At 48.1% G+C, this 21,763-nt stretch overlaps 2 protein-coding genes and 1 non-coding gene across 3 annotated transcripts; 2 read left to right on the top strand and 1 right to left on the bottom strand.

Moving 5' to 3' along the window:
• Window positions 1-1,612: 1,612 nt before the first annotated feature.
• TRNAS-GCU (transfer RNA serine (anticodon GCU)) lies at window positions 1,613-1,694 on the top strand. The gene has a single exon. It is a non-coding gene; the product is annotated as a tRNA-Ser (tRNA).
• Window positions 1,695-3,483: 1,789 nt separating this feature from the next.
• On the top strand, window positions 3,484-5,842 carry LOC125511633 (arsenate reductase 2.2). The gene is made up of 3 exons (XM_048677058.2): window positions 3,484-3,740; window positions 3,844-3,982; window positions 5,408-5,842. Exons 1-3 carry the CDS (start codon window positions 3,562-3,564, stop codon window positions 5,576-5,578), a joined length of 489 nt encoding a protein of 162 aa, XP_048533015.1. The 5' UTR covers window positions 3,484-3,561; the 3' UTR covers window positions 5,579-5,842.
• A 560-nt stretch (window positions 5,843-6,402) lies between these two features.
• Window positions 6,403-9,148, bottom strand: LOC125511632 (putative glucuronosyltransferase Os03g0107900). The gene is made up of 3 exons (XM_048677057.2): window positions 8,427-9,148; window positions 7,742-7,986; window positions 6,403-7,376 (listed from the first exon to the last, which is right to left on the bottom strand). Exons 1-3 carry the CDS (start codon window positions 9,015-9,017, stop codon window positions 6,899-6,901), a joined length of 1,314 nt encoding a protein of 437 aa, XP_048533014.1. The 5' UTR covers window positions 9,018-9,148; the 3' UTR covers window positions 6,403-6,898.
• Window positions 9,149-21,763: the final 12,615 nt, after the last annotated feature.

Genomic DNA, 21,763 nt, shown 5'->3' with positions numbered 1-21,763 from the left:
CGTGGCAAAAACGATAATTTTTCATTTCACTTTTGCCACTCTTAGCTTTTGACATGTATCACAATTGCCACTCTAAATTTTTTGCTTTTGCCATGGAATGGCAAAAGTGATATATTGTCAAAAGCTAAGAGTGGCAAAAGTGAAATGTCAAATTCTAGAGTGGCAAAAGTGAAGTTGGCAAAAACTAGAGTGGCAAAAACAAAGTTTTCCCGAAACAGATTGCCTACAAGTTGTGAGTACGCTAAAGAAAAAGGAATTTCGACATATCTTGCTGTGATTATATTGTCCCTAGGATTAGTTTAGTCATGGAACAATGGAATTCTTGTATTACTCATATTTGTCGCACTCAGAATGATGTAAGACATTAGACATTTGATGGCAAATTATGATAGAACCAGTGGGGGCACCATTGTGTGGATCGGATTGGCCATGATGAGGCTGTTAGACTCTGTAAGAACTATGGTAGCTCTGGTAAGTGAGTAATACAAGTATTTTTCTTGGACAAAAATATGCTAAATGCTACTCAGTTTTTCAAGACCAATCAAATTGCATGACAAATGTCCTTCTGATCTATGCTTCTCTTCATCAGCGGCGGCTACTGTTTTGACGCGTTGGCCCTATTGGGCCTTAGCACGACGACTTCCTGACTGTCTACTACAACAATGTTTGTCCGGCATCGATGATGGAGGAGTGATGATGACGTCGCACCTTTGGCTCGCTCTACTGCTTGTAATCTTCGCTAGGTGGTTTATGGACCTGGATGTAATTTTTACTTCTAATATTTTTTGTACTGCAGGAGGTTGAAGTCGCAGCAGGTTGCCTCCCTCCCTCTGCCATCTATTGCTGAGGGGGCCCACCTCAGGGCCCTACTTGGTGGGCGTACCTTGGTTGGGATGCTGACATGGTCATCGTCATGGTCTTCCTGACATCTACGACTCCCCCGACTTTGGTGGCGTTGTCAATCCTGCCTTCCGCAGCCCTCCACCTCCTGTAGCTCATGACCGTTGATCAAGGCGATGCGACGTCAAGCTGCGCGTGATATAGACTACCCATCAAGTTATTTTTTGTTGTGCGCGCTCGCTTTATTTGTGGTCTATGCTACACCGAATGAAGTGTCTATCGTTGTTCAAGGCGTGTGTATGCAGTTGGAGCAAGTGACTATGAAGATTTTATCCAACATGAATGACAACATAATTTCCGGATCGATCCACCACCTTCTTTGACATAGGCATAGGAGTTTATTTTTTGCGGGTGACATAGGCACAGGAGTTGATCTCATATGACTCTACTCTTGCCGATATGTCGGGTTTTTTTTTGTCAGCTCGTTAGTGTTTGGCTGTGTGCATTTGAGTTTCGCAGATGCCTGGGGTTGCTCATCATGATCCGTATCCGCTTGTTGCTACATTTTAAGTTAATCAAAGCGCCCTTTATGTCAATAAAATAAAAATCCCATATTTTCCCTGGAAAAAAATCTATGTTTGTGTGGTGTATGTGTATTATTTCGAGCACACTGCGCCAACGCGTGTTTCTATACGAACAGCCCTCTCAAGAAAGAATTTTTGCGTCGTTTTACTCTAATAAAAACGGACGACACATCTTGTAGTCATCAAGTGACACTTTGGCCGAGTGGTTAAGGCGTGTGCCTGCTAAGTACATGGGCTCTGCCCGCGAGAGTTCGAATCTCTCAGGTGTCGATTCTTTTTTTTTGCCTTTTCCCTCTTTTTTCATCTCTGGTAGATGGGCCACGTGCCAGGCCGGATCATTCTCCATTTCCTCCCTTCAGCCCACAGATTTTTTTTCTTCACGTCAGCCCACGGATAGACCACTTTTTTCAAGAAAAAATCTCAATCTATTCATCTACTGTCATGGTAGTATAAAAAAACACCGAAAATAAAAATTACATTCAGGTTTGTAGATCACCTAGTGACGACTACATCTAGCTCTTCTCTCTGGGTCGAAATACACTCGTACAAAGTACAAAATCCAAAATGATAATATAATCTGATGTCTTTTTTGTCAATACATCGACGTATGTTCTAAGCGCATGTAAAATTTCACCAGCGAAAAGACATCCGGTCCATGGAAGGACAAAATTCAGGTATCAAAACACGGCGTTTGGAGCACTCATTTTTTTTGAAGAGACCACCATGGATGCCGGGCGTTGGGGGGTATTTGTAGGTGAGGTGCATTGTGCAAGTTCAATATTTTTATTAATTGGATACACTTATCTGCAATTTTTTTTGCATACACCATCATCTCTTGCTAGATGCAGCATCCCTTGCCCCCCGTCATCTCCAGCATCTGGAGGCGTGGAGAAAAAAAAAGATAGCATGGCGACGTGGCACAATGAAGAGGCCTCGATTCAACGAGGATCGCGGGACCGGCCGAAGTTTCAGCCGGTCCGCCGGGTGCAAACGTTTACCTCTTGTTTAAGGGTACAAAATGAATATTTTTTCTTCTCGCAGACATTTTGTGTAGTGCTTATCTTTTTTTCGTTTTCTGTTACACAATTCTATTTTTGAAAGCCAGATCGTTTTTTTCATGATATACCCGAAAAAAAATCACGACAAATACAAGGTTGTGACACACCTCTCATAACATTAAAATAGGCAAACATTTTGGGTTTGCAAGGCTGCCTTGCAAAAATAGTCAAATATTGATTCCATTAGCACTAAATTATGTTTAGTTTTGATTCTCAATGTAGAACTAACCAGATGCATGAAGAAGTATTTTGAGAGGTATTTCTCATGCTGGGCATTCAGGTCCCAAAAACCAAAACCAAATCGAATCGTATTGTCAGGTAATTCGGGTTCAACTCCGGTTCATATTTTTCTTGTTATTCGGGTTTCGGGTGTTGTTCGGAATTCCATCTCTTGTTGTTCGAATAAACCACAATAACCGAAATTATTAGAAGTCACGCATCTCACCTCACAAAACCAGCCCAACCCACTTAAGAAAACATCTCGAACCCTAGCCATGTGGACACTATTCCTACTTCCCAACAGCCTCCACCCATTGCGCATCTCACTCACACTCGCATAGTTGCTTCCCACTTCATAGCCGCGTCCATCCCGAACTCTTGTGTGACATGCTGACCATTATCATCGCCCATACCGCCATCACGGGACTGTGTCGTGTAGTCATCTCCCGTAGAGCCAATGTGCGTATGTGCCTTTGTTGTCGCTTGCTGCGCCCTTGCCCACCTCCGCCGTGACAGACGCCCATGGCGGCCTCTCCCAAATTACTTTTCTACGTCGGCCAGAGGCATGTCCTCGTCGGTGCTGTGAGCCCATTTTCTTCGCCCCCTTCTGTCACTGGCCTTCATCTATACCACGTGCCCGCACACCTGCGCAATGTGCTGATAGTAGTCATCTGATTGCACGTCAGTTTCTACGGGTAGCAAAAAAAAACGAACCGACAAAACTGGTTAGTACGGGAGTTAATTCGATTCTTGTTTTTGAGAACCCGAATTTCCCCAAAATACCTAACCCAAGGAATACCCGAACGAGTACACTTCAACTAAATCGTTTAACCGTCAAATACTCACATCCTCGGGGGCCTATGTGCAAACCGCGCCAGACGAAGAGGGGACAAGAATCTCCTCCCTCTTCTCCGGCGAGGCCCCGACCCCGCTCCCCACGGCGGTCGGAGACGATGGCGAGGAAGGGCGTGTCGTACGTGACGGCGGCGCAGCTCGTGTCCATGGTCCGCGACCCCCGCGTCGCCATCATCGACGTCAGGTACGCACGCACGCGCCGATCCGCGCTCCATCTCCGTGACCGCGCCGGGGAGCACGAGCGAGAAGAGGCTACTAACGGGGGTGGCTGGTTGGGGTCTGTGCAGGGACGAGGAGCGGATCTGCGACGCGCACATCGCCGGGTCGCACCACTACGCCAGCGACGGCTTCGCGGACCGGCTGCCGGAGATCGCCGAGGCCACCCGGGCCAAGGAGACCCTCGTCTTCCACTGCGCCCTCAGCCAGGTCAGGCCCCTTCCTCCCTCCTTCAGCGTTCCTCTCTTCCAGCTCTTGATCTTTCGAATACCACTCGCTAAAGCAAGCAAACAATTAGCACCTTGGACCTTGGCACTAGTACAGTTGGTGCTTTCTGTAGATCTCAAAATGTTTCATGTGATGTAGCCTCTAATTTAATTGGAGATTCACAAGCCCGTTGGTAACATAAAGATCACGCCGGTATCATGGATTATGAGTTGATCAGGGTTTCAGGGTGGAAGCACAGATTACAGAGATGAATTGCCTCATTTGTGACGTCGATGTGATTCAGGACCCGTGATCATGTTTAATGATGGTGGTTATTTGTCTATACTATGTCCTGTGGAATTGATGGCTATCATTGGGAAATGCAAATACAACTGTTTATGTGTATAGTACATCAAGGCATCGACAAGATAGTTGAAATTGGATTCCATTTTTTTTACAGAATCAGACCACTGAATTTTTCATGAACATAGCCAGCGAGACAGTTTTTGTGCAGATGACGTAGCCATAGGACTTCCATTGTTATCGTTCTGTGGGTTTACATGTTTTTGTTATTCGCGATTGTATGAAGTCAGGGTCAGCTTTTTTCTGTACCCTTGCAATCGGTATTTGATCTCTAGGCCCATGGTGAGGACTCGGGACATCTTTATATGCTTAGGCGTTGTCTGAATCAGTACTTCTAATATAAACCATGGCTTTATCGTCTAGGAAGAGCTATTGCTTAATTCTACTGCTAGTTCCCTGGGACCATTCTCTGAGTTTATATGGTTTACTTTATAGATTATAGAACTGATAAATTGTAATTTGTACCTTTTGCCTTGGTAAAGTAGCTTTGGTAGCAGCTGTTCTATCTATGTGTACAAAACAGGAAGACGTCAATGGGGTGGTTGAAGCTGTCTTATGTTATGTTTTCAGAATCAGACCATTGAAGATTTCGTGAACATTGCCAGCGAGACAGTTTTTTTTCCAGATGCCGTAGCCATAGGACTTCCATTGTTTTCTTTTTGTGGTTCTACATGTTATTTGTATTCACGATTGTCTGATATCAGTGTCAGTGTTCTTCTATGCCGTTGCAATCTTCGCGTGCTCTCTAGGCCTGTGGTCAGGACATCTTTATATGCTTAGGTTTTGTCTGAATGGCTACTTCAATTATAAACCATGGACCGTTTGAAAATTAAATTAAATTAAAACCTTGGATTTATCTTCTAGCGAGAACTATAAATTGTCATTTGTGATGTTTGTTTTGGTAAATATGCTTGGCTTTGGTAGCAGCTATGTTCCCATGTGCTTACTTTCCTCCTACATTTGTTTTCTATACCACCTGTGTTCTTTTATCACATAGTTATCTCTCAGATTGAGTTGAGGTTATCGCCACTGGCTCTTTTTGTAACCTGTCCGTTTAAACTGCAGGTGCGCGGTCCATCTTGTGCAAGAATGTTTCTGGACTATTTATCAGAGGCCAAGGAAGAGTCAGCGGTGAAGAGCATCACGGTCCTCGAGCGTGGATTCAACGGATGGGAGCTTTCAGGGAGAGCTGTTTGCCGCTGCAAGGATGCTCCTTGCAAGGGTGTATGCTCTTGAAGTCTTCAGTGTAAACAAACATGATGCATTTCTCAATTGCAGAGGATGCTGCTCCGCACGTTACCAAGACGATCACTATCTACAGGCTAGCCATCCGTAGTTGATTACTTCTATAGCACAGATTAAAATGGCATATCTCAATTGGATGCACCAGCAACAACCCTATGTGGATCAATCAATCCATACATCCATTGAATAACAGGCGCTTCATGGCATGTAAACTAGATAACCTTATTGGCGATTATTGAGAATGTTTTGCTTTCACAGATGGGCATCCGCATCCTGTCTTTGAGCTGAAGTTCTATCATCTCTATGTTCTCCGTAATGGCCAATATGCATGCTTGGCTGCTTGTTTCTTGTGGGGTTTTTTTTAATGGCAAAACTAATATCTGCAGCATCACTTTGTTGCGGTGACTCTTTGCTGATTCATATGCATAGCGTGATTTTCTAATGAAGCTTCCGTTTGTATATCATTCTGATTTGGCGAAGTCTAGATATTCAATAGGTAAGTTTATTCAGACAAGTTTTTTCTTTTCTTTTGCTGCTCTGTGTGTTTCAGCAGAAATGAAATGATCGGTTCTGCTAGCATAGAAACCAATCTGATGCGAATATTTAAGGCTTGAAATACAACAAATTCTAAAGCTGGAGAATGAATAATCCTTTTTATCTTCCTGTTATTTGTGCTGAATTAACTACATTACTGGAATTTGCAAAGAATAATGCTAATCTTTGATCATGATGCTAATTTGATCATCAACTCCTGTTGGTTTTATCAGATAGTGACAGAAACTGGAGCCATCTTTTTCCTTTTTCCTGAACATAACTGAAACAGAAGCACCTCTTCTATACAACAAGATTGCACATATGGTACATGGAAGTATGACAGCCGAACAACTCTACAGGTACATCTAGGAAACGTTTTCACAGACACCCCTCTGTAATACAATCTTTAATCACCAGTAAGCCACCTAAATATCAGCCTCTTCACAACACCAATAAGAGAAACCACCTAAATGAATAAAATTAATTTTCTGTACAGAGATTGCCACTTTGTCAGCCCATGACTGCCTCTGTTGGTACACTATATACACAGACTCGCAAACTGTCAGCTTCACCATCAAAAATTGGGATGGAATGTCAGGAACTGATCTTCTGAACTTCTGACGAGAAAAATACATGTCCACCAGTAGTGCTCATGCTCAACAAGTGATTTTGTTGGCTCGGCAGAGACTGTAAGTTGCAGCTGGTGTCGCACAGATGCAGCAGAGTACATGTCAGCAACCGCCAAAAGGTCCTTGGCGGTTGGCTTTACTCGGTTCTTCACCTCCTCGATGATCCGACACGACTCCTTCTCCTTCTCTGAGACCGGTCTAGCAATGCTTCAAGCTCCCTCAACACTTGCCATGTGGCATCTCCCTCTTGCAATGGCCGGTTGAACACCAGCGCCTTCCGCTTCACAGGATCCCACAAGTTCTTCTGTATCACACTTAAGTTCGTTTCCACAACATGATCCAGCACCGTCTCAAGACTGGCGACATCCTTCTCGGCCACCTGTAATGAGATGTCTTGCCACCGGAGGACGGAAGGGAATGGCAGGCGTATATCATCGGCAATTATGACAGGAACACAGCCGAGCAGGACTGATTCCACAAGCCGAGGGCTCCATGGTGCCCAGCCCAGCGGGCAGAGGCAGAACAGAGAACGAGCCATCTCTGATCGGTAGTCATCGTATCGCTTCCTCTTAAGGTAGAACTTGCTATTACGACCATACTGTTTTAGTAGCTCAGTCCTCACCTTCCTGTTGCAAGGAAAAGGTAAGAACCAGTAAATTGCAAGTATATGAAATAATGGAGTTAAATGTAATTCACTGTTTGTTATCCTGCTAGCCTTATATGTACAATTATCGATGAAATTATGACAATTATGGATGAGTCCTTGCCTAACCTAGGCAGCTAAACTATTTCAATTTTTATAATTTAGAACTATTTCATAACAAGCTATTTAGGTTAGTCACATGGAGTATATGGAGAAGGGATCTCATTCTCAGAAGGCATAACTAAAGTGAGACAGAACCTTAGAAAACCTCAAAACCAGTCCCCTTCCTACTACTTATGGGATAATTGCTAGATGAAGCGACCTAAGAGAAGTGTGGCAGATGCTTACTTGCTGTAGAAGCGGCCGCTGATATTCTTGGGGTGGACCTCCATCTTGCCCCGGAAGAAGGCAAAGATGTCCCTTCGCGCCTTCTCCGGTTCCGGTAGCTCGAGGGCCACCTCCGGGGGCACGTGTGGGGGGATAACCACATGCTCTGCCTCCTGGCACACATGAGGGCCGTGCACACCGAATGTCTGTAGCAGGATTGACCTCTTGAGGAACTCCGGTATGCCATCCGCGATGGCCACATCCTCCTGATCAAACAAACCAAAACTTTAGTGCAACTGAGTAGTTCCCTTAAATCTCTTATGGGTTGGGGAACCGCATTGAAGTAAATTCGATGCGAACCTAGTTCCATCATGACAAGTTGACAACAACCATGAATTTAAATGGTTGGATAAGTAGCTTCCATAAGTACGCGGACGGTTGGCTATACTGAAATTCGGCACAGCACAAGAGGAATTCTGATAATTAAGCTACAAATTGGTCAATTTGACAGCAAGAACTATTGATTGAACTCGGCTCACTCGGTTCCTTGTCATGAACAACACGTATGCCATTTAGGAACCAAGAAGACGCAGCTGCTAACTTCCACGGTTCCACCTTGGAAACCCCCGTTTGGACGCAAGAACCGGAGGCAGGCACCTAACCCGCACGCAACCACCCACCATGGGGACGAACGATCAGGACTCACCATGGGGTGGAAGCAGGCGCCGAAGTCGTGGGAGGCGACGAAGACGTGGTCGGCGCCGGCGGAGCGGTTCCAGTAGGGCATCTCCCGGCGGACGAGCGCGACGGCGTCGGCCAGCAGCCCGCGCGCGTGCGAGAGGGACGGGAACCCGTTGGCCGTGGAGAAGTTGCAGGAGACGTAGACGGGCACGAAGAAGAGGTCGGCGTCCTCGGGGCGGGCGGCGGCGGGGCCGGACAGCAGCGCGTCGTGCAGCGCGACCTCGGCCGCGAAGAGGTGGCGACCGCACCGCGGGTCGGCGGCGGCCCAGTCGCGGTTGAAGCGGGAGGGGAGGTCGTAGACGTAGATCCGGACGGGGGGCTTGGAGGTTGTCGCGGCGGTGGTGGCGGTGGCGAGGGCGCGGGGCTTGGTGTTGCGGAGGAGGACGGCGGGGCGGAGGAGCGGGGAGGCGGTCGGCGGGGCGGCGGAGAGGAAGAGGCAGACGGAGAGCGCGAACCAGACGAGCAGCAGCCACGCGGAGTGCCTCCGGAGCTTGTCGGCGAGGCCGGGCGGCGATCTCCTTGCCGTCGCCGGCGCGGGGAGCTTCGGATCTCTCATGGCGGAGATGCTTTGCTCCGGCGGAGGGGAGGGGAAAGACACCGCGGCGCGTGGGTTTGGTGGGTTGACTTGAGCTGGAAAAAGCTCGCGTTTTCCCGTCCGTCTCCCCAGCCTTATTTTTGGCAAGTGGCTTTGCTGGATGGGGCAGATGGGCTGTCTAACAAGTTTAGAAGGTGTTCTTCACTTAATGCATTTTATTTATTGATCATGATTAACTCAACAATCAACAAGGTTTCTTTGGCAAGTGCCTTTTGTTGGTGATTAATTGGTAGTGATATCTATGGGATAAACATTGTTCGTACTACTAGTTAATCGCTGGTCAAATTGTCTTTGGGACATAACTAAGTTTGGTGAAATATAGCGCAACTTACCGTGGCTACGAAGAGCTCTCACATGACCCCACCTTGAGAGCCGAGAGGCGCCTTTTGAATGTACCTTGTCATGCGTTTCGCTAGGATGCTCGGCTTAGCATGTGTAGCTTGGTTCTTATGGCATGTTATGGTACCACCCTTCATATGATGCTCGGTTTTGTTGGTTCTCCATCTTCTGGATTGCGGTCTTTTGTCATTACTTTACTTGTACTGCCATTATTATATAGGTAGTAGGCCATTCCAATACGATCAATTAGTGATCCCCTTGCAGCCACGAGATCTGTAAAGTAGCTTTCCTGATCTTTATACCTTGTGGGTGCTTACTTGAGCGCGGAGGGGTGTTGAACTAGGAGTCCTTAGACACTTCGGTCGGGTAATGAGGTTCATGTGCACTTGTAACATCTCTCTCTCCAAGTGGGTATCCTTTTTCATCGATACTCCATGTCTTTACCGCTACCAAGCTCTTCGCCATGTCATTGTCATCGCGTGCATGTCCCCTTCAGGGACGTCTTTATTGGGGGTTGTCCACCATCGCCGCCACCAATGGTAGGGTTGCGAGGACGGGCGGGGAGGCCACGGTCGTCGTGGCGCCGATTGAGGCCCATGGCGGGGCATCCTCTCAAGGGAGGAGGTGGCGCGCGGAGAACGATCGGCAAGGCATCTGGGGGCGGCCGTCGTGGCTTACAAGCGGCATGGAGCGATTGTGGGGAGGGTGACGAAACTTGTTGCGCGGGAGGGGTGGATCGAGGGAGGTGTGGGGTTTTTTCATTGTTTAGCGGGAGGGGTGGTGGGATAAGACGAAAAAGGACGAAAATAAATCGAGGAGCAGATACTATCAACTCCTCCTTTAAAAGTAAAGATACTACGTACAAGCCAATCCAGGCAGGTTTGGATTATTTGAGATGTACTCCCTCCGTAAAGAAATATAATGCTCTTATATTTCTTTATACATAGCGAGTACATAGTAATTTATTCGAGAGTTTAACGGTTATATGGTGATACACTACATGACACTAGTAGAAAAAGGGTTAAATGTGAAGCATATTAGTGCCGGTTTGAATTTGAGCCGGCATTAATGTGACCATTAGTGCCGGTTCCAACGGCTAGGCGGGCGGGCATCATTAGTACCGGTTCGTGGGCAACCTTTAGTACCAGTTCATGCCACGAACCGGTACTAATGAGGCCAGTGCAGCTGTGGTCAGGCTGGGGCCCCCACGAAGACCTTTAGTACCGGTTCATGGCATGAACCGGTAATAGAGTTTCTTAGTAAGCTTATTTTTAGTCCCACCTCGCCAAGAGAGAGGCAGTATGAGCGGTTTATAAGCCGTGAGTGCAGAGACAATTACGAAGAGGCGCAATGCTCACCTGCACGTTGATTAGCTTCAAGCCTTTTGGAATAGAATAGATTGCACTGAGCTATGTGCAGTGCAGTCTACACTATTCCGAAAGGCTTGAAGCAAATTAACCAGCATTGCACCTCTTTTTTATTTCTAATAACTTATTTGAACTCCGGATTTCTTTTGTGTTCAGTATGCAGCATTCAAAGCGACGTCATCAATTTCCAACATGTTCTGACATCATTTGTTATTTTTCGGTCATTTACCTAATTGTTTAGAGAGCTAAATGACCGTGAAATTGAAAATCACTACAAAATGAATTCTGAAAATGTTGAAACTTGGTATGGTATCATCATTTCACCCGCATAGCATGTGCGAAAGAGTAGAGAGGGTCACGGCAAAAACTGGACGCACTTCGTGTACAAACTGGACAAACTCTTTCGGAGTATCAGGGTTTCGGATGAGAACTCATCTATTACACGGGCACTTCAATGTTTTTTAAACTTATTTGAACTCCGGACTTCTTTTGTGTTCACTATGCAACATTCAAAGCGACGCCATCAATTTCCAACATGTTCTGATATCATTTGTTGTTTTTCGGTCATTTACCTAATTGTTTAGAGAGCTAAATGATTATGAAATTGAAAATCACTACAAAATGAACTCTGAAAATGTTGAAACTTGGCATGGTATCATCATTTCACCCGCATAGCATGTGCGAAAGAGTAGAGAGGGTCACAAAAAACTACTCAGAAATAAATAGAAGAAAATAAATAAAGCAGAAAAGAATAAAACTATACAAAAAAATTACTCAAAAATAAATAGAAGAAAAAAATAATGCAGAAAAGAAAAAACTATATAAAAAATTACTCAAAAATAAATAGAAGAAAATAAATAATGCAGAAAAGAAAAAAGTATATAAAAAATTTGTTGGCGCGCTGCCCAATGGGCCTGCCAGACCTAGTGTCGGTGTCAAAACCGGCGGATCTCGGGTAGGGGGTCCCGAACTGTGCGTCTAGGCCGAATGGTAACAGGAGGCAGGGGACACGAAGTTTAACCCAGGTTCGGGCCCTCTCGATGGAGGTAAAACCCTACGTCCTGCTTGATTAATATTGATGGTATGGGTATACAAGAGTTGATCTACCACGAGATCAGAGAGGCTAAACCCTAGAAGCTAGCCTATGGTATGATTGTTGATGTGTATGTTGTCATACGGACTAAAACCCTCCGGTTTATATAGACACCGGAGAGGGTTAGGGTTACATAGAGTCGGTTACAATGGTAGGAGATCCGATCATCCGTATCTTCAAGCTTGCCTTCCACGCCAAGGAAAGTCCCTTCCGGATGCGGGACGGAGTCTTCAATCTTGTATCTTCATAGCCCGGGAGTCCGACGGAAGGTATAGTTCGGCTATCCGAACACCCCCTAATCCAGGACTCCCTCAGTAGCCCCTGAACTAGGCTTCAATGACGACGGGTCCGGCGCGCAAATTGTCTTCGGCATTGCAAGGCGGGTTCCTCCTCCAAGTACTTGATAGAAGATTTTGAACACAAAGATAGTGTCCGGCTCTGTAAAATAAGTTTCCACATATTGCCATAGAGAGAATAATAATATTACCACAAATCTAATCTGCTGACGTATTCCGTGGTGCGACACGCCACGGCCAAGCCTTTATCCGAGTCGTTCAATTACCCACCTCAGCGTGTCATGCGAGGTGGTTTCCTTGGCACGTCTTGTTAAAGCAGAGATCGTGTCCCATTATTACGGGATTCTCATCAATACGGGCGTGGGTAACCCAACCGCTTCTAGGACTCCTAGATCATAGGCAAGTCCAAACGGACACGGGGAGGACGCTTGATATCCACCCTTCTTTATAAAGGGGCAAAGCTTCTACTTTTCCCTCCCGTGCTCAATCAAATCCTTCCCCCACCTCAAGCTCAAACGCCCGAAGCTCAGGTCAGGTGCTCTGAACCTTCAGTCATCTCCGGATCCAGCCTTCAAGGCCGATGGATGCCCTCCTCCGTCTCGGAAGAGGACATCAAAAAGTTGAGAGAGGCCAGGTATCTGACCGCCGAAATATCGCATCGGCTGCCTCCCCGGGGGCAGGCCGTCCCCTCTCCCAAACCCAACGAGTGCGTCGTGTTCGTCCCCCACTTCCTCCGAGGTCTAGGTTTTGCACTGGATCCTTTCGTTAGGGGTTTGATGTTTTATTATGGGCTACACTTCCATGATCTAGCTCCGGACTCCTTCCTGCATATCATGACTTTTGTTGTCGTATGTGAGGCCTTCCTCCGGGTTACCCCCCACTTTGGTTTATGGCTCAAGACCTTTGAAGTAAAGCCGAAGATGATCGAGGGGCAACATGCAGAGTGTGGAGGCGCCTCAATACGCAATATGGCAGGAGCTCCGTGGCCCAAAGGTTCCATCCCAGAGGTGTCTGCATTGTGGCAATAGGAGTGGCTCTACATCACGACTCCTAGAAGCGCCAAGTGGGCGGCCGCCCCCGTTTTTCGCTCGGGCCCTCCGCCACGACTGATGTCATGGAGCAGCAGAGGACTGAGCTGGGGTCCAGCCAAGGACGTGCCCTTATTACAAAGCTGCATTCGAGATCTCTTCGACGAAGATCTCAGTTTGGTCGCGGTAATACAAGTTATGCTGGTCCGTCAAGTCCAGCCTTGCAAACGTCGGCCCCTTCGCTTGTGGGAGTTCAATCCCGAGGGTCCGCGTGCCATTCAAAATTTTCTTGGCCTGACGCACGAGGATATGTATAAGTTATTCTTCGGACCTCAAGTAGAGTGTCCGGAATTCACCGAGGACGTGGGCCTGAATAGTAACCGCGCCGCCAAACAGGTAAGGAATCTTCCGGCCGAACATATTATCTCTCCTTCGTTATGAAGTTATTTCTGAGAGTTTGCTTTTTCGACCAGGACTGGCTAGCAAAGGCGAAGTTGATTCGGTGTTCGGCCCCCCTCCCTGGGGGTTTGGAGAATCCGGTATTGGAAAAGATGCTCCAGGCCGCACCTTGCCCGGATCCCTTGAAGGAAGACACTGTGGAGGATAATACGGGCAGATGCGGGCCCCCAATGCTGCCTATTCTAACCGAGGGAGCAAGCGTCTCCGTGAAGGAAGACGACCGGAAGAGGAAAAGGACCGCGCCCGGGAATTCGAAAGCCGAAGCTTCCAAACGGGAGAAGAAATCTTCCGCCGGGGGACCTACCTTGGGGGGCGCTGCTGCCGCACAAAGTCCGCGGGGGGATCAATTCTCCCGGGAGTCGTAAGTGACCCGAAAACTTTAATAGTACAGATATGCCATCCCTTTTTTTCTGAGAAAATAACCACCGCATACATTTGTGCAGTTCAGGCCTTAGCCCCTCTCAAATGATCTCGTCTTCAGGGGATCTTCTTCCAGAGATGATGGAGAGCGAGACGCCTCCTCCGGACTCCTCCGCTCCGGAAGCGGGTGACCCTGAAGTGTCGTCGCGGAGGGGCTCTCCGAGTTCGGAGAGGCCAGAAGGTGATCCTATTGATCCCCGAGGCTCCCCGTGTCCGGCTCCCGAAGAGAGTGGACAAAAGAGTCCGGCGCTGTCTAGTGTGCGATCGGACGTTCTGAGGGTGTTGGTGGGGCGAGCGGCCATCTCAGACGATCACCGTGTGCTGATGAATATGGTGATGGAGAGGATATCGTCCGCTGAAAGAGGATTGCATGAAGCTTTTATGAGTCTACTGACAGGCTTTGAGGTACGTAAAAAAGGAATGTGTAATAGTCCTGCACATGCTAGGTGTGCCCTGTGTATATAGTAGCCCCTGAGACTCTGGTTGTTGTCGGAAACGATGACGAACGGAGGATCATATTCCCAGGTAATAACCATACTGCCTTTATGTGCAGGAGATGGAAGCTCCGGTGGCCAGCCGGACGAGCCAGTTTGCCCGTTTAGAACGGCGGTTGGATGCGGCAGATGCCGACATCGAGCTTGTTAATAGAAGGCTTGACGAGGCGCAGGGTAAGTATCCTTGTCTGGTAAACGCGAAATAGGAAGAGTATGATGCCAGTGTTTTTAACATGTTATGACTGCAGATGGAGCTGCCACTGTTGAAGCCTTGCGGGCGGAACTTGCCCGAGCCAAGGAACAAGCAAGATTGGGTAATGCGGCTGCTTTGAAGGCGGCCGAAGAGTTGCGAGCCGAGAAGGCCGCACATGGCGAGGGCCAGAAGAAGATGGCCAATATGGCCGTAGAATTAAAAGCCGTCGTAGACCGTTGCCGGGCTCTTGAAAAGGAAAACCAGGCGAAGGCATCGGACCTTGAGAAGGCTGCTATAACGGGAAAAGACCTTCGCTCTGCTATGAGGGCGAAGAAGGAGGAGCTGCGGGAAGCCGGGGATATTGTAGCCGGGAAGTCCTTTATGCTGCAGAGGAAGTACGGAGATCCACGGTATGCCCCTCTAGATCGGCTGTGGAGTTCGGAGGATGCGTATATGGATTTGGCGGCGAGCGCTGCCGATGCGGCCAAGTACTTCCAGAGTCATACGGACCGCGAAGTAGACCAGCTGTTTTGGAAGCAATTCCTTTCTCCCGAGCACCCGCTTTCGTTGACGGACCAATTAGCCGAATGGGCCGAACTGAATAGGTTGTTCGGACTCTCCATGAGGTCTATTGTGGATCAGCTATGGCCTGGAAGGTCAAAACCGAGCAACTATTTCAGCTTGGTGCAGTAGGTCCTTGATGTGGTACCGCGCATAAATGCGATGAAGAGGTCGGCGTGCATAGAAGGCGCACGGATGGCCTTTGCCCGTGCTAAAGCGTACTGGGTAGAGATGGATGCTACCACTGTTGCAGCGCAGGATTCGGCCATAGGTCGAAGGGCTGCTAAGCACTACTTTGAGGAAGTACTTGAGGGTGCTCGTTTGATAGAGACACAGTGCTCAAAAAATATTATGTTTGAGTGACATGTAATCTCATTGTAAGCGAAATGCTTTTATAAATTTTTATGAGGCTACTTTTATACTTTTGCCTAAAAGTAATGTGATGCCTCTTGGGCGGCCGTTTATGTATACATGAGTATAACCTGAAAGATTGCAGTCGTCGGCTTCAACCCCCACGCATATAATGCGGAGGTGTTCGCAGAAACACGTGTTCACACTTAACCCAAGGTCTTGGTCCTATTAAGGAGGTGATAGCGGAGCGAGCGAGGCTACCGGACTATAATGCTTTAACACTTTCACTTAGCCATAGGAGTTTGACAGTGGGGCTACTAGATAGCCCCTGGTAGCTCCGCACTCTCCCGATCCCGGGGTGCGTATATGCCTGGCCGGAAAGCGGCCCTTCGTTAAAGCGGAGGAATTCTAACATTCCCATGAGTCATCGAGTGGTTGACCAGTCTCACGCTAGATCATGACAGTCAGTTTTCGGCTTTCTCTACTGAGGTGCTCATCCGGATAAACCAGGGCACAATCGCAGTAGTTCTCCTGGTGCTACCTTAGCCGGTAAAGCGGAACGTAAGGCACCAAAACGCAGGAGCCGGGCAAACCCAACATTTGACCAAATACAATGATTCGGAGCTGATGCATATAGAGCCAAACTCGCGAGGCCGAACACTCCCTAAGGTATTCGGTCTTTGTGGTATAAACCGGGCCTGAAGAATGGCCTTTGTAAGAAGCCCCTTGTGTCCAGGTACGTGCATTTTTCTGGCATGGCCACATGCCAAGACGTCAGCATCCTACTCAACAGTGGATATGTATCAACAAGAGACCGTAAAAAAGGTTTATGCAGGGTCTTAATCTAAAAAGAATCCTTGGGTCGGGTCCCTGCTGCACGTCTGCGCCTGTGTCTCCGTTGTGCCGTATCCTGGACGGGTGTAGCACAATGATCATCTGTAAAAGAGAGGAATTTAGGTGAAAAGGTTGTCGTGCAAAAGGATAGTTTTCTAAAGAAACCATGTATAATTCAAGATAAGAAGAAATCGCCACTCGTCTGCGTGCGTTGAGCCCCTTGTACTTTTGAAAGATAGGGGTGTGACCGTTTATTCGATATGAGTAGAGGCGCCGGACTTGATTAGTTGTGACTGAGGTCTTGATGACCTATTGGATGCTTTTGCTGGTCCGGGCGCCTTTATTGTGCGGCTGCCAAGGCAGCCTCACTTTCTTCGGCGTGCAGAGATCGCTTGATACTTCCGTGCACTGAAATGATGCCACGAGGACCGGGCATCTTGAGTGTTAGGGAGGCGTAGTGTGGTATTGCATTAAAGCGAGCGAAAGCTTCGCGCCCGAGTAGTGCTTGATAGCCACTTTTAAACGGAGCGACGTGGAAACTTAAATGCTCGCGACGGAAGTTATCGGGGGAGCCGAATATAACTTGCAGTAGGAGGGAGCCCGTACAACGAGCCCCTGGGCCTGGCGTTACTCCTTTAAAGGTAGTATTGCTATGGCGAATTTGTGTTGGGTCTAACCCCATCCCACGGATTGTATCTTGATATATTAGGTTTAGGCTACTGCCGCCATCCATCAAGACTCGTGTGAAGTGGTATCCGCCAATTACTGGGTCTAATACCAGGGCAGCCCATCCTGCATGCCGGGTACTTGATGCGTAATCGCGATGGTCGAAGGTGATCGGTTGGGACGACCAGTGGCGGGACTTCGCGGTGACAGGCACTTGGGTATATTTTTTAGGGAGTGCCGCATTGTTTTTTCTCTTGATCACGTGTAACACGTTTACTGTTTTGACTTCGGGTGGAAATTTCTTTTGTCCCCCCTTGTCTTGCTTGGGAGGGTCGTCCTCGTCTTCACTTGGTGTATCCTCCCCCTTGTGTATGGCGTTAAGCTTGCCGGACTGCTTGAAGACCCAACATTCTCTGTGGGTATGATTAGCAGGTTTGCTAGGGGTACTATGGATCTGACATACTTGGTCCAGGATTTTGTTGAGTCTGGACAGTTCATCCCTGGTGCCTTTGGAGGGTGGCTTTTGGTTTGACCGAGGGACTTTGAATCCGGCGTTTATTGCCGTGCCCTTCGTGCTGTCTTCTTTATTCCGGCGTTTGTTATTGCTGTTCCGCCGTGATTTTCCGTTTCCATCTCTAACTTCAGATGTACTGGGGTCATTGATGCTGCATCTGGCTAGCCAGCTGTCCTCACCCGTGCAAAAGCGGGTCATGAGGTTTGTTAATGCGGCCATCGTTCTCGGCTTGTTTTGGCTGAGGTGTCTGGTGAGCCATTCGTCGCGGACGCTGTGCTTGAAAGCCGCTAAGGCTTCGGCGTCCGGACAGTCGACAATCTGGTTCTTTTTAGTAAGAAACCTATTCCAAAGCTTTCGGGCTGACTCTCCGGGCTGTTGAGTTATGTGACTCAGGTCGTCCGCATCCGGAGGTCGGACATACGTCCCTTGAAAGTTTGCCCGAAAGGCGTCTTCGAGCTCTTCCCAACTTCCAATGGAGCTTTCGGGGAGGCCTTTGAGCCAGTGACGAGCTGGCCCTTTGAGTTTGAGAGGTAAGTACTTGATGGCATGGAGATTATCCCCTCGAGCCATATGTATATGGAGGAAATAGTCCTCAATCCAGACCCCAGGGTCTGTTGTTCCGTCGTATGCCTCTATGTTTACGGGCTTGAATCCCTCTGGGAATTCGTGGTCCAGCACCTCATCAATGAAAAATAGGGGGTGTGTGGCACCCCTGTAGCTGGGTGTGCCGCGTTGTTAGGATGTTTGTTGTGTTGCATTGTATGCTGGGGCGCGCTTGCGTGGTCCATAGATGGATCTTGTTGCATCGTCCTTTGGGTGCGAGCCCTCGCATGGGTCGCGTGTTGTATTGTGAGCGGTGTTGCATGCTGTTCTGTGGTGGTAGAGGGGTCGTTTATCCGAACGGGTGGCTGCTTTGATATTTGGTTGTGGGTGGTCTGAGGCCTCCTCATCGAATTCGGGTAGCAGCTTCCGCTTTGGGTAGCTCTTGGAGGGGCGATTGTCGCCGTAACTTGCTACGATGTTGAGTATCTTGCTCCATCTGAATTGGAGCGTGTCTTGCGCGGCCTTGAGCCTTTGCTTCTGCTTTTTAAGGCTCCTCACGGTGGCAACGAGCCTTTTACGGGCATTCTGCTGCTCCGGGTGCCTGTCTGGCGTTATGTCGTCCGGACCATTATCCCTGATAGGATTTGTTTGTTCAGTTTGATTATCCGGATTGCCATTGTTCGGCAGCGGTTCGCCCTGCTCCAGCGCTGGGTCTGTGTGATCGCTATTTCTGTCGAGGCGGGTTTTGGGGCGGCGCTTGCGTCGCCGCTTTGCTGCTTTTCGAGGAAACAATCCTTCGGTGCGTCCCTCCGCTCCTCGTCGTCATCTTTTGGTGCGTCCACCATGTATACGTCGTATGATGAGGTGGCGCTCCAGGGCTCAATAGGTGCTGGTTCTTTATCGTCTCCTTCATCGGCGTCCATACCGTCAATGTCGTCGGAGTCGAAGTCGAGCATGTCGGTTAAATCGTCGATAGTGGCTACCAAGTGGGTGGTGGGTGGGCTTTGAACTTCTCCATCGTCCGAATCCCAACCTTGCTGACCGTAGCCCGGCCAGGGCTCTCCTGATAGAGAGAGAGACTCCAGTGTCTTCAGAGTATCGTCGAAGGGCGAGTGCTGAAAGATGTCCGCGGTAGTAAACTCCATGACCGGCGCCCAATCGGATCCAATTGGCAGGGGCACGGGGGGTTCGGAGTCCGGAGAGGAGTCCGGCTCCTCGGAGTCACGAGTCTCGCGGAGTGCGGGGCTGGTGTTCGGCTCGATCGCCGTTGGGATCTCAGCCCCCGAGGCGGCGTCCAACCGCCCGTCCTTGATCGGCGCGGCCGGCTCCGAACTAGGGGCCGGAGCCGACGCGGGTGCGGCCTCCAGGGCATTGCTCGGCGGCAGAGCTAGATCATGCTCGTCGTGACAGTGCGGCGCGCTCAGTAGTGGTTCGGATCTGTCGAAGATCAAGTCCCCGTGGATGTCAGCCGTGTAGTTTAAACTTCCGAATCTGACCTGACGGCCAGGGGCGTAGCTTTCGATCTGCTCTAGATGGCCAAGTGAATCGGCCCGCAGTGCGAAGCCACCAAAGGCGAAGATCTGTCTGGGGAGGAAGGTCTCACCCTGGACTGCATCGCCATTGATGACCGTAGGAGCCATCGGGCCTGACGGCGATGGCACAGAGGAACTCTCAATGAAAGCACCAATGTCAGTGTCAAAACCGGCGGATCTCGGGTAGGGGGTCCCGAACTGTGCGTCTAGGCCGGATGGTAATAGGAGGCAGGGGACACGAAGTTTAACCCAGGTTCGGGCCCTCTCGATGGAGGTAAAACTCTACGTCCTGCTTGATTAATATTGATGGTATGGGTATTACAAGAGTTGATATACCACGAGATCAGAGAGGCTAAACCCTAGAAGCTAGCCTATGGTATGATTGTTGATGTGTATGTTGTCCTACGGACTAAAACCCTCCGGTTTATATAGACACCGGAGAGGGTTAGGGTTACATAGAGTCAGTTACAATGGTAGGAGATCTGATCATCCGTATCTTCAAGCTTGCCTTCCACGCCAAGGAAAGTCCCTTCCGGATGCAGGACAGAGTCTTCAATCTTGTATCTTCATAGCCCGGGAGTCCGGCGGAAGGTATAGTTCGGCTATCCGAACACCCCCTAATCCAGGACTCCCTCACCTAGGGTGTGCAAATGCAGGCCCAGAAGGGCCAACAGACTCACAAGGCAGCACGCCCTAGTTAGGCCCAGAAGCCTGCTATATAGAGAAACTCGAAGGAGCAGCCGCGGCTGGGTTTATAAACCAGTGCGGCTGCCCTTCGCTCGGCGAGGTGGGACTAAACTTTGCGCACCGCAGCGCGCCCCTTTAGTACCGGTTCGTGGCTCCAACCGGTACTAAAGACCCCTCCTATATATATGGCACTTACGAAAAAAATCAGTTTCATCGACCACCAGTACTTCTTCTCGATCCAACTTCTTCGTCGCGCCCGTCGCCCATCGCGCGCCGCCCCCGCCGCCCGTCATCGCCGTCACCGCTGTCGCCCCTGCCACCCGTCATCGCCGTCGTCGCCGTCGCCCCTGCCACCCGTCGTCGCCGTCGCCCCCGCCGCGCCCGTCTCGCCGCCGTCGCGTCTCGCCCACCGCCCGTCCCCGTCGTCGCCCGCCGCCGCCCCCCGCTCGTACACACACACACACACGCACGCACGCACACACACACATGTACACACACAGGTACACACACATACACACACACACGCACGCAGACACACACACATTGTTTTTACTTATTTTCTATTTTCTGTTGTTTAGATTAATTAATGTTAGATAAATTACGTAGATAATAATGTTAGAATGTTAATGTTAGATGAATTATATGGAAAAGATGTTAAATATTAATGTCAAATATATTTTACATGAATTAGAACAAGTTGAACTAGTTGAATTAGTATAGCTAGATATTAATTAGGTATATATATGAGATTTGAACTAGTTGAAATAATATAACTAGTTTATTTTTAGTATGAAAATTAATAGAACAAGTTTATTTTTAGTAAATAATTTAGGTATATGAGATTTGATGATCTAATCAAAATATTACTATATAGAACTACCTACTTTATTTTAGTAAGAAATTAATAGAACTAGTTTATTTTTAGTAAATGCTTAGTTGAATTAATAGAACTAGTTTATTTAGTTGAATTAATAGAACTAATAAGTGTTTAATGTTTCACCTATATATGAACATATGTTAGATATTAATGTCAAATGTTAGATGAATTAGATATAAATTATATTTTAGATATATATTTAATTTAGTTATATGAGATTTTATTATCTAATTAACATTTTATTATATAGAACTAGCTACCTTATTTTTTGTAAGAAAATTAATATAACTAGTTTAGTTGAATTAATTAGTTGAACTAGTTAGTTGAATTAGTTCAATTAATTAGGTATATTTTTCGTAAGTGCTTAGTTGAATTAGTTCAATTAATTAGTTGAACTAGTTGAATTAACAGAATTAGTTGAATTAATAGAACTAATAAGTGTTTAATGTTTCA

This window comes from Triticum urartu, chromosome 5A, assembly GCF_056163025.1.
Source record: "Triticum urartu cultivar PI428250 chromosome 5A, HENAU_Tu73, whole genome shotgun sequence".
Classification (NCBI taxonomy): Eukaryota; Viridiplantae; Streptophyta; class Magnoliopsida; order Poales; family Poaceae; genus Triticum; species Triticum urartu.
The sequence above is the reverse complement of the archived record's forward strand: the minus strand, read 5'-3'. Positions and strand labels throughout refer to the sequence as shown.

Coding starts and splice junctions, on each gene's coding strand:
- LOC125511633 (XM_048677058.2), top strand. CDS start 3,562: ATGTGCAAACCGCGCCAGACGAAGAGGGGACAAGAATCTCCTCCCTCT. Junction 3,741..3,843: donor GTCGCCATCATCGACGTCAG/GTACGCACGCAC, acceptor GGGTCTGTGCAG/GGACGAGGAGCGGATCTGCG. Junction 3,983..5,407: donor TCCACTGCGCCCTCAGCCAG/GTCAGGCCCCTT, acceptor TTTAAACTGCAG/GTGCGCGGTCCATCTTGTGC.
- LOC125511632 (XM_048677057.2), bottom strand. CDS start 9,017: ATGAGAGATCCGAAGCTCCCCGCGCCGGCGACGGCAAGGAGATCGCCG. Junction 7,987..8,426: donor GCGCCTGCTTCCACCCCATG/GTGAGTCCTGAT, acceptor TTGTTTGATCAG/GAGGATGTGGCCATCGCGGA. Junction 7,377..7,741: donor AGCGGCCGCTTCTACAGCAA/GTAAGCATCTGC, acceptor TCCTTGCAACAG/GAAGGTGAGGACTGAGCTAC.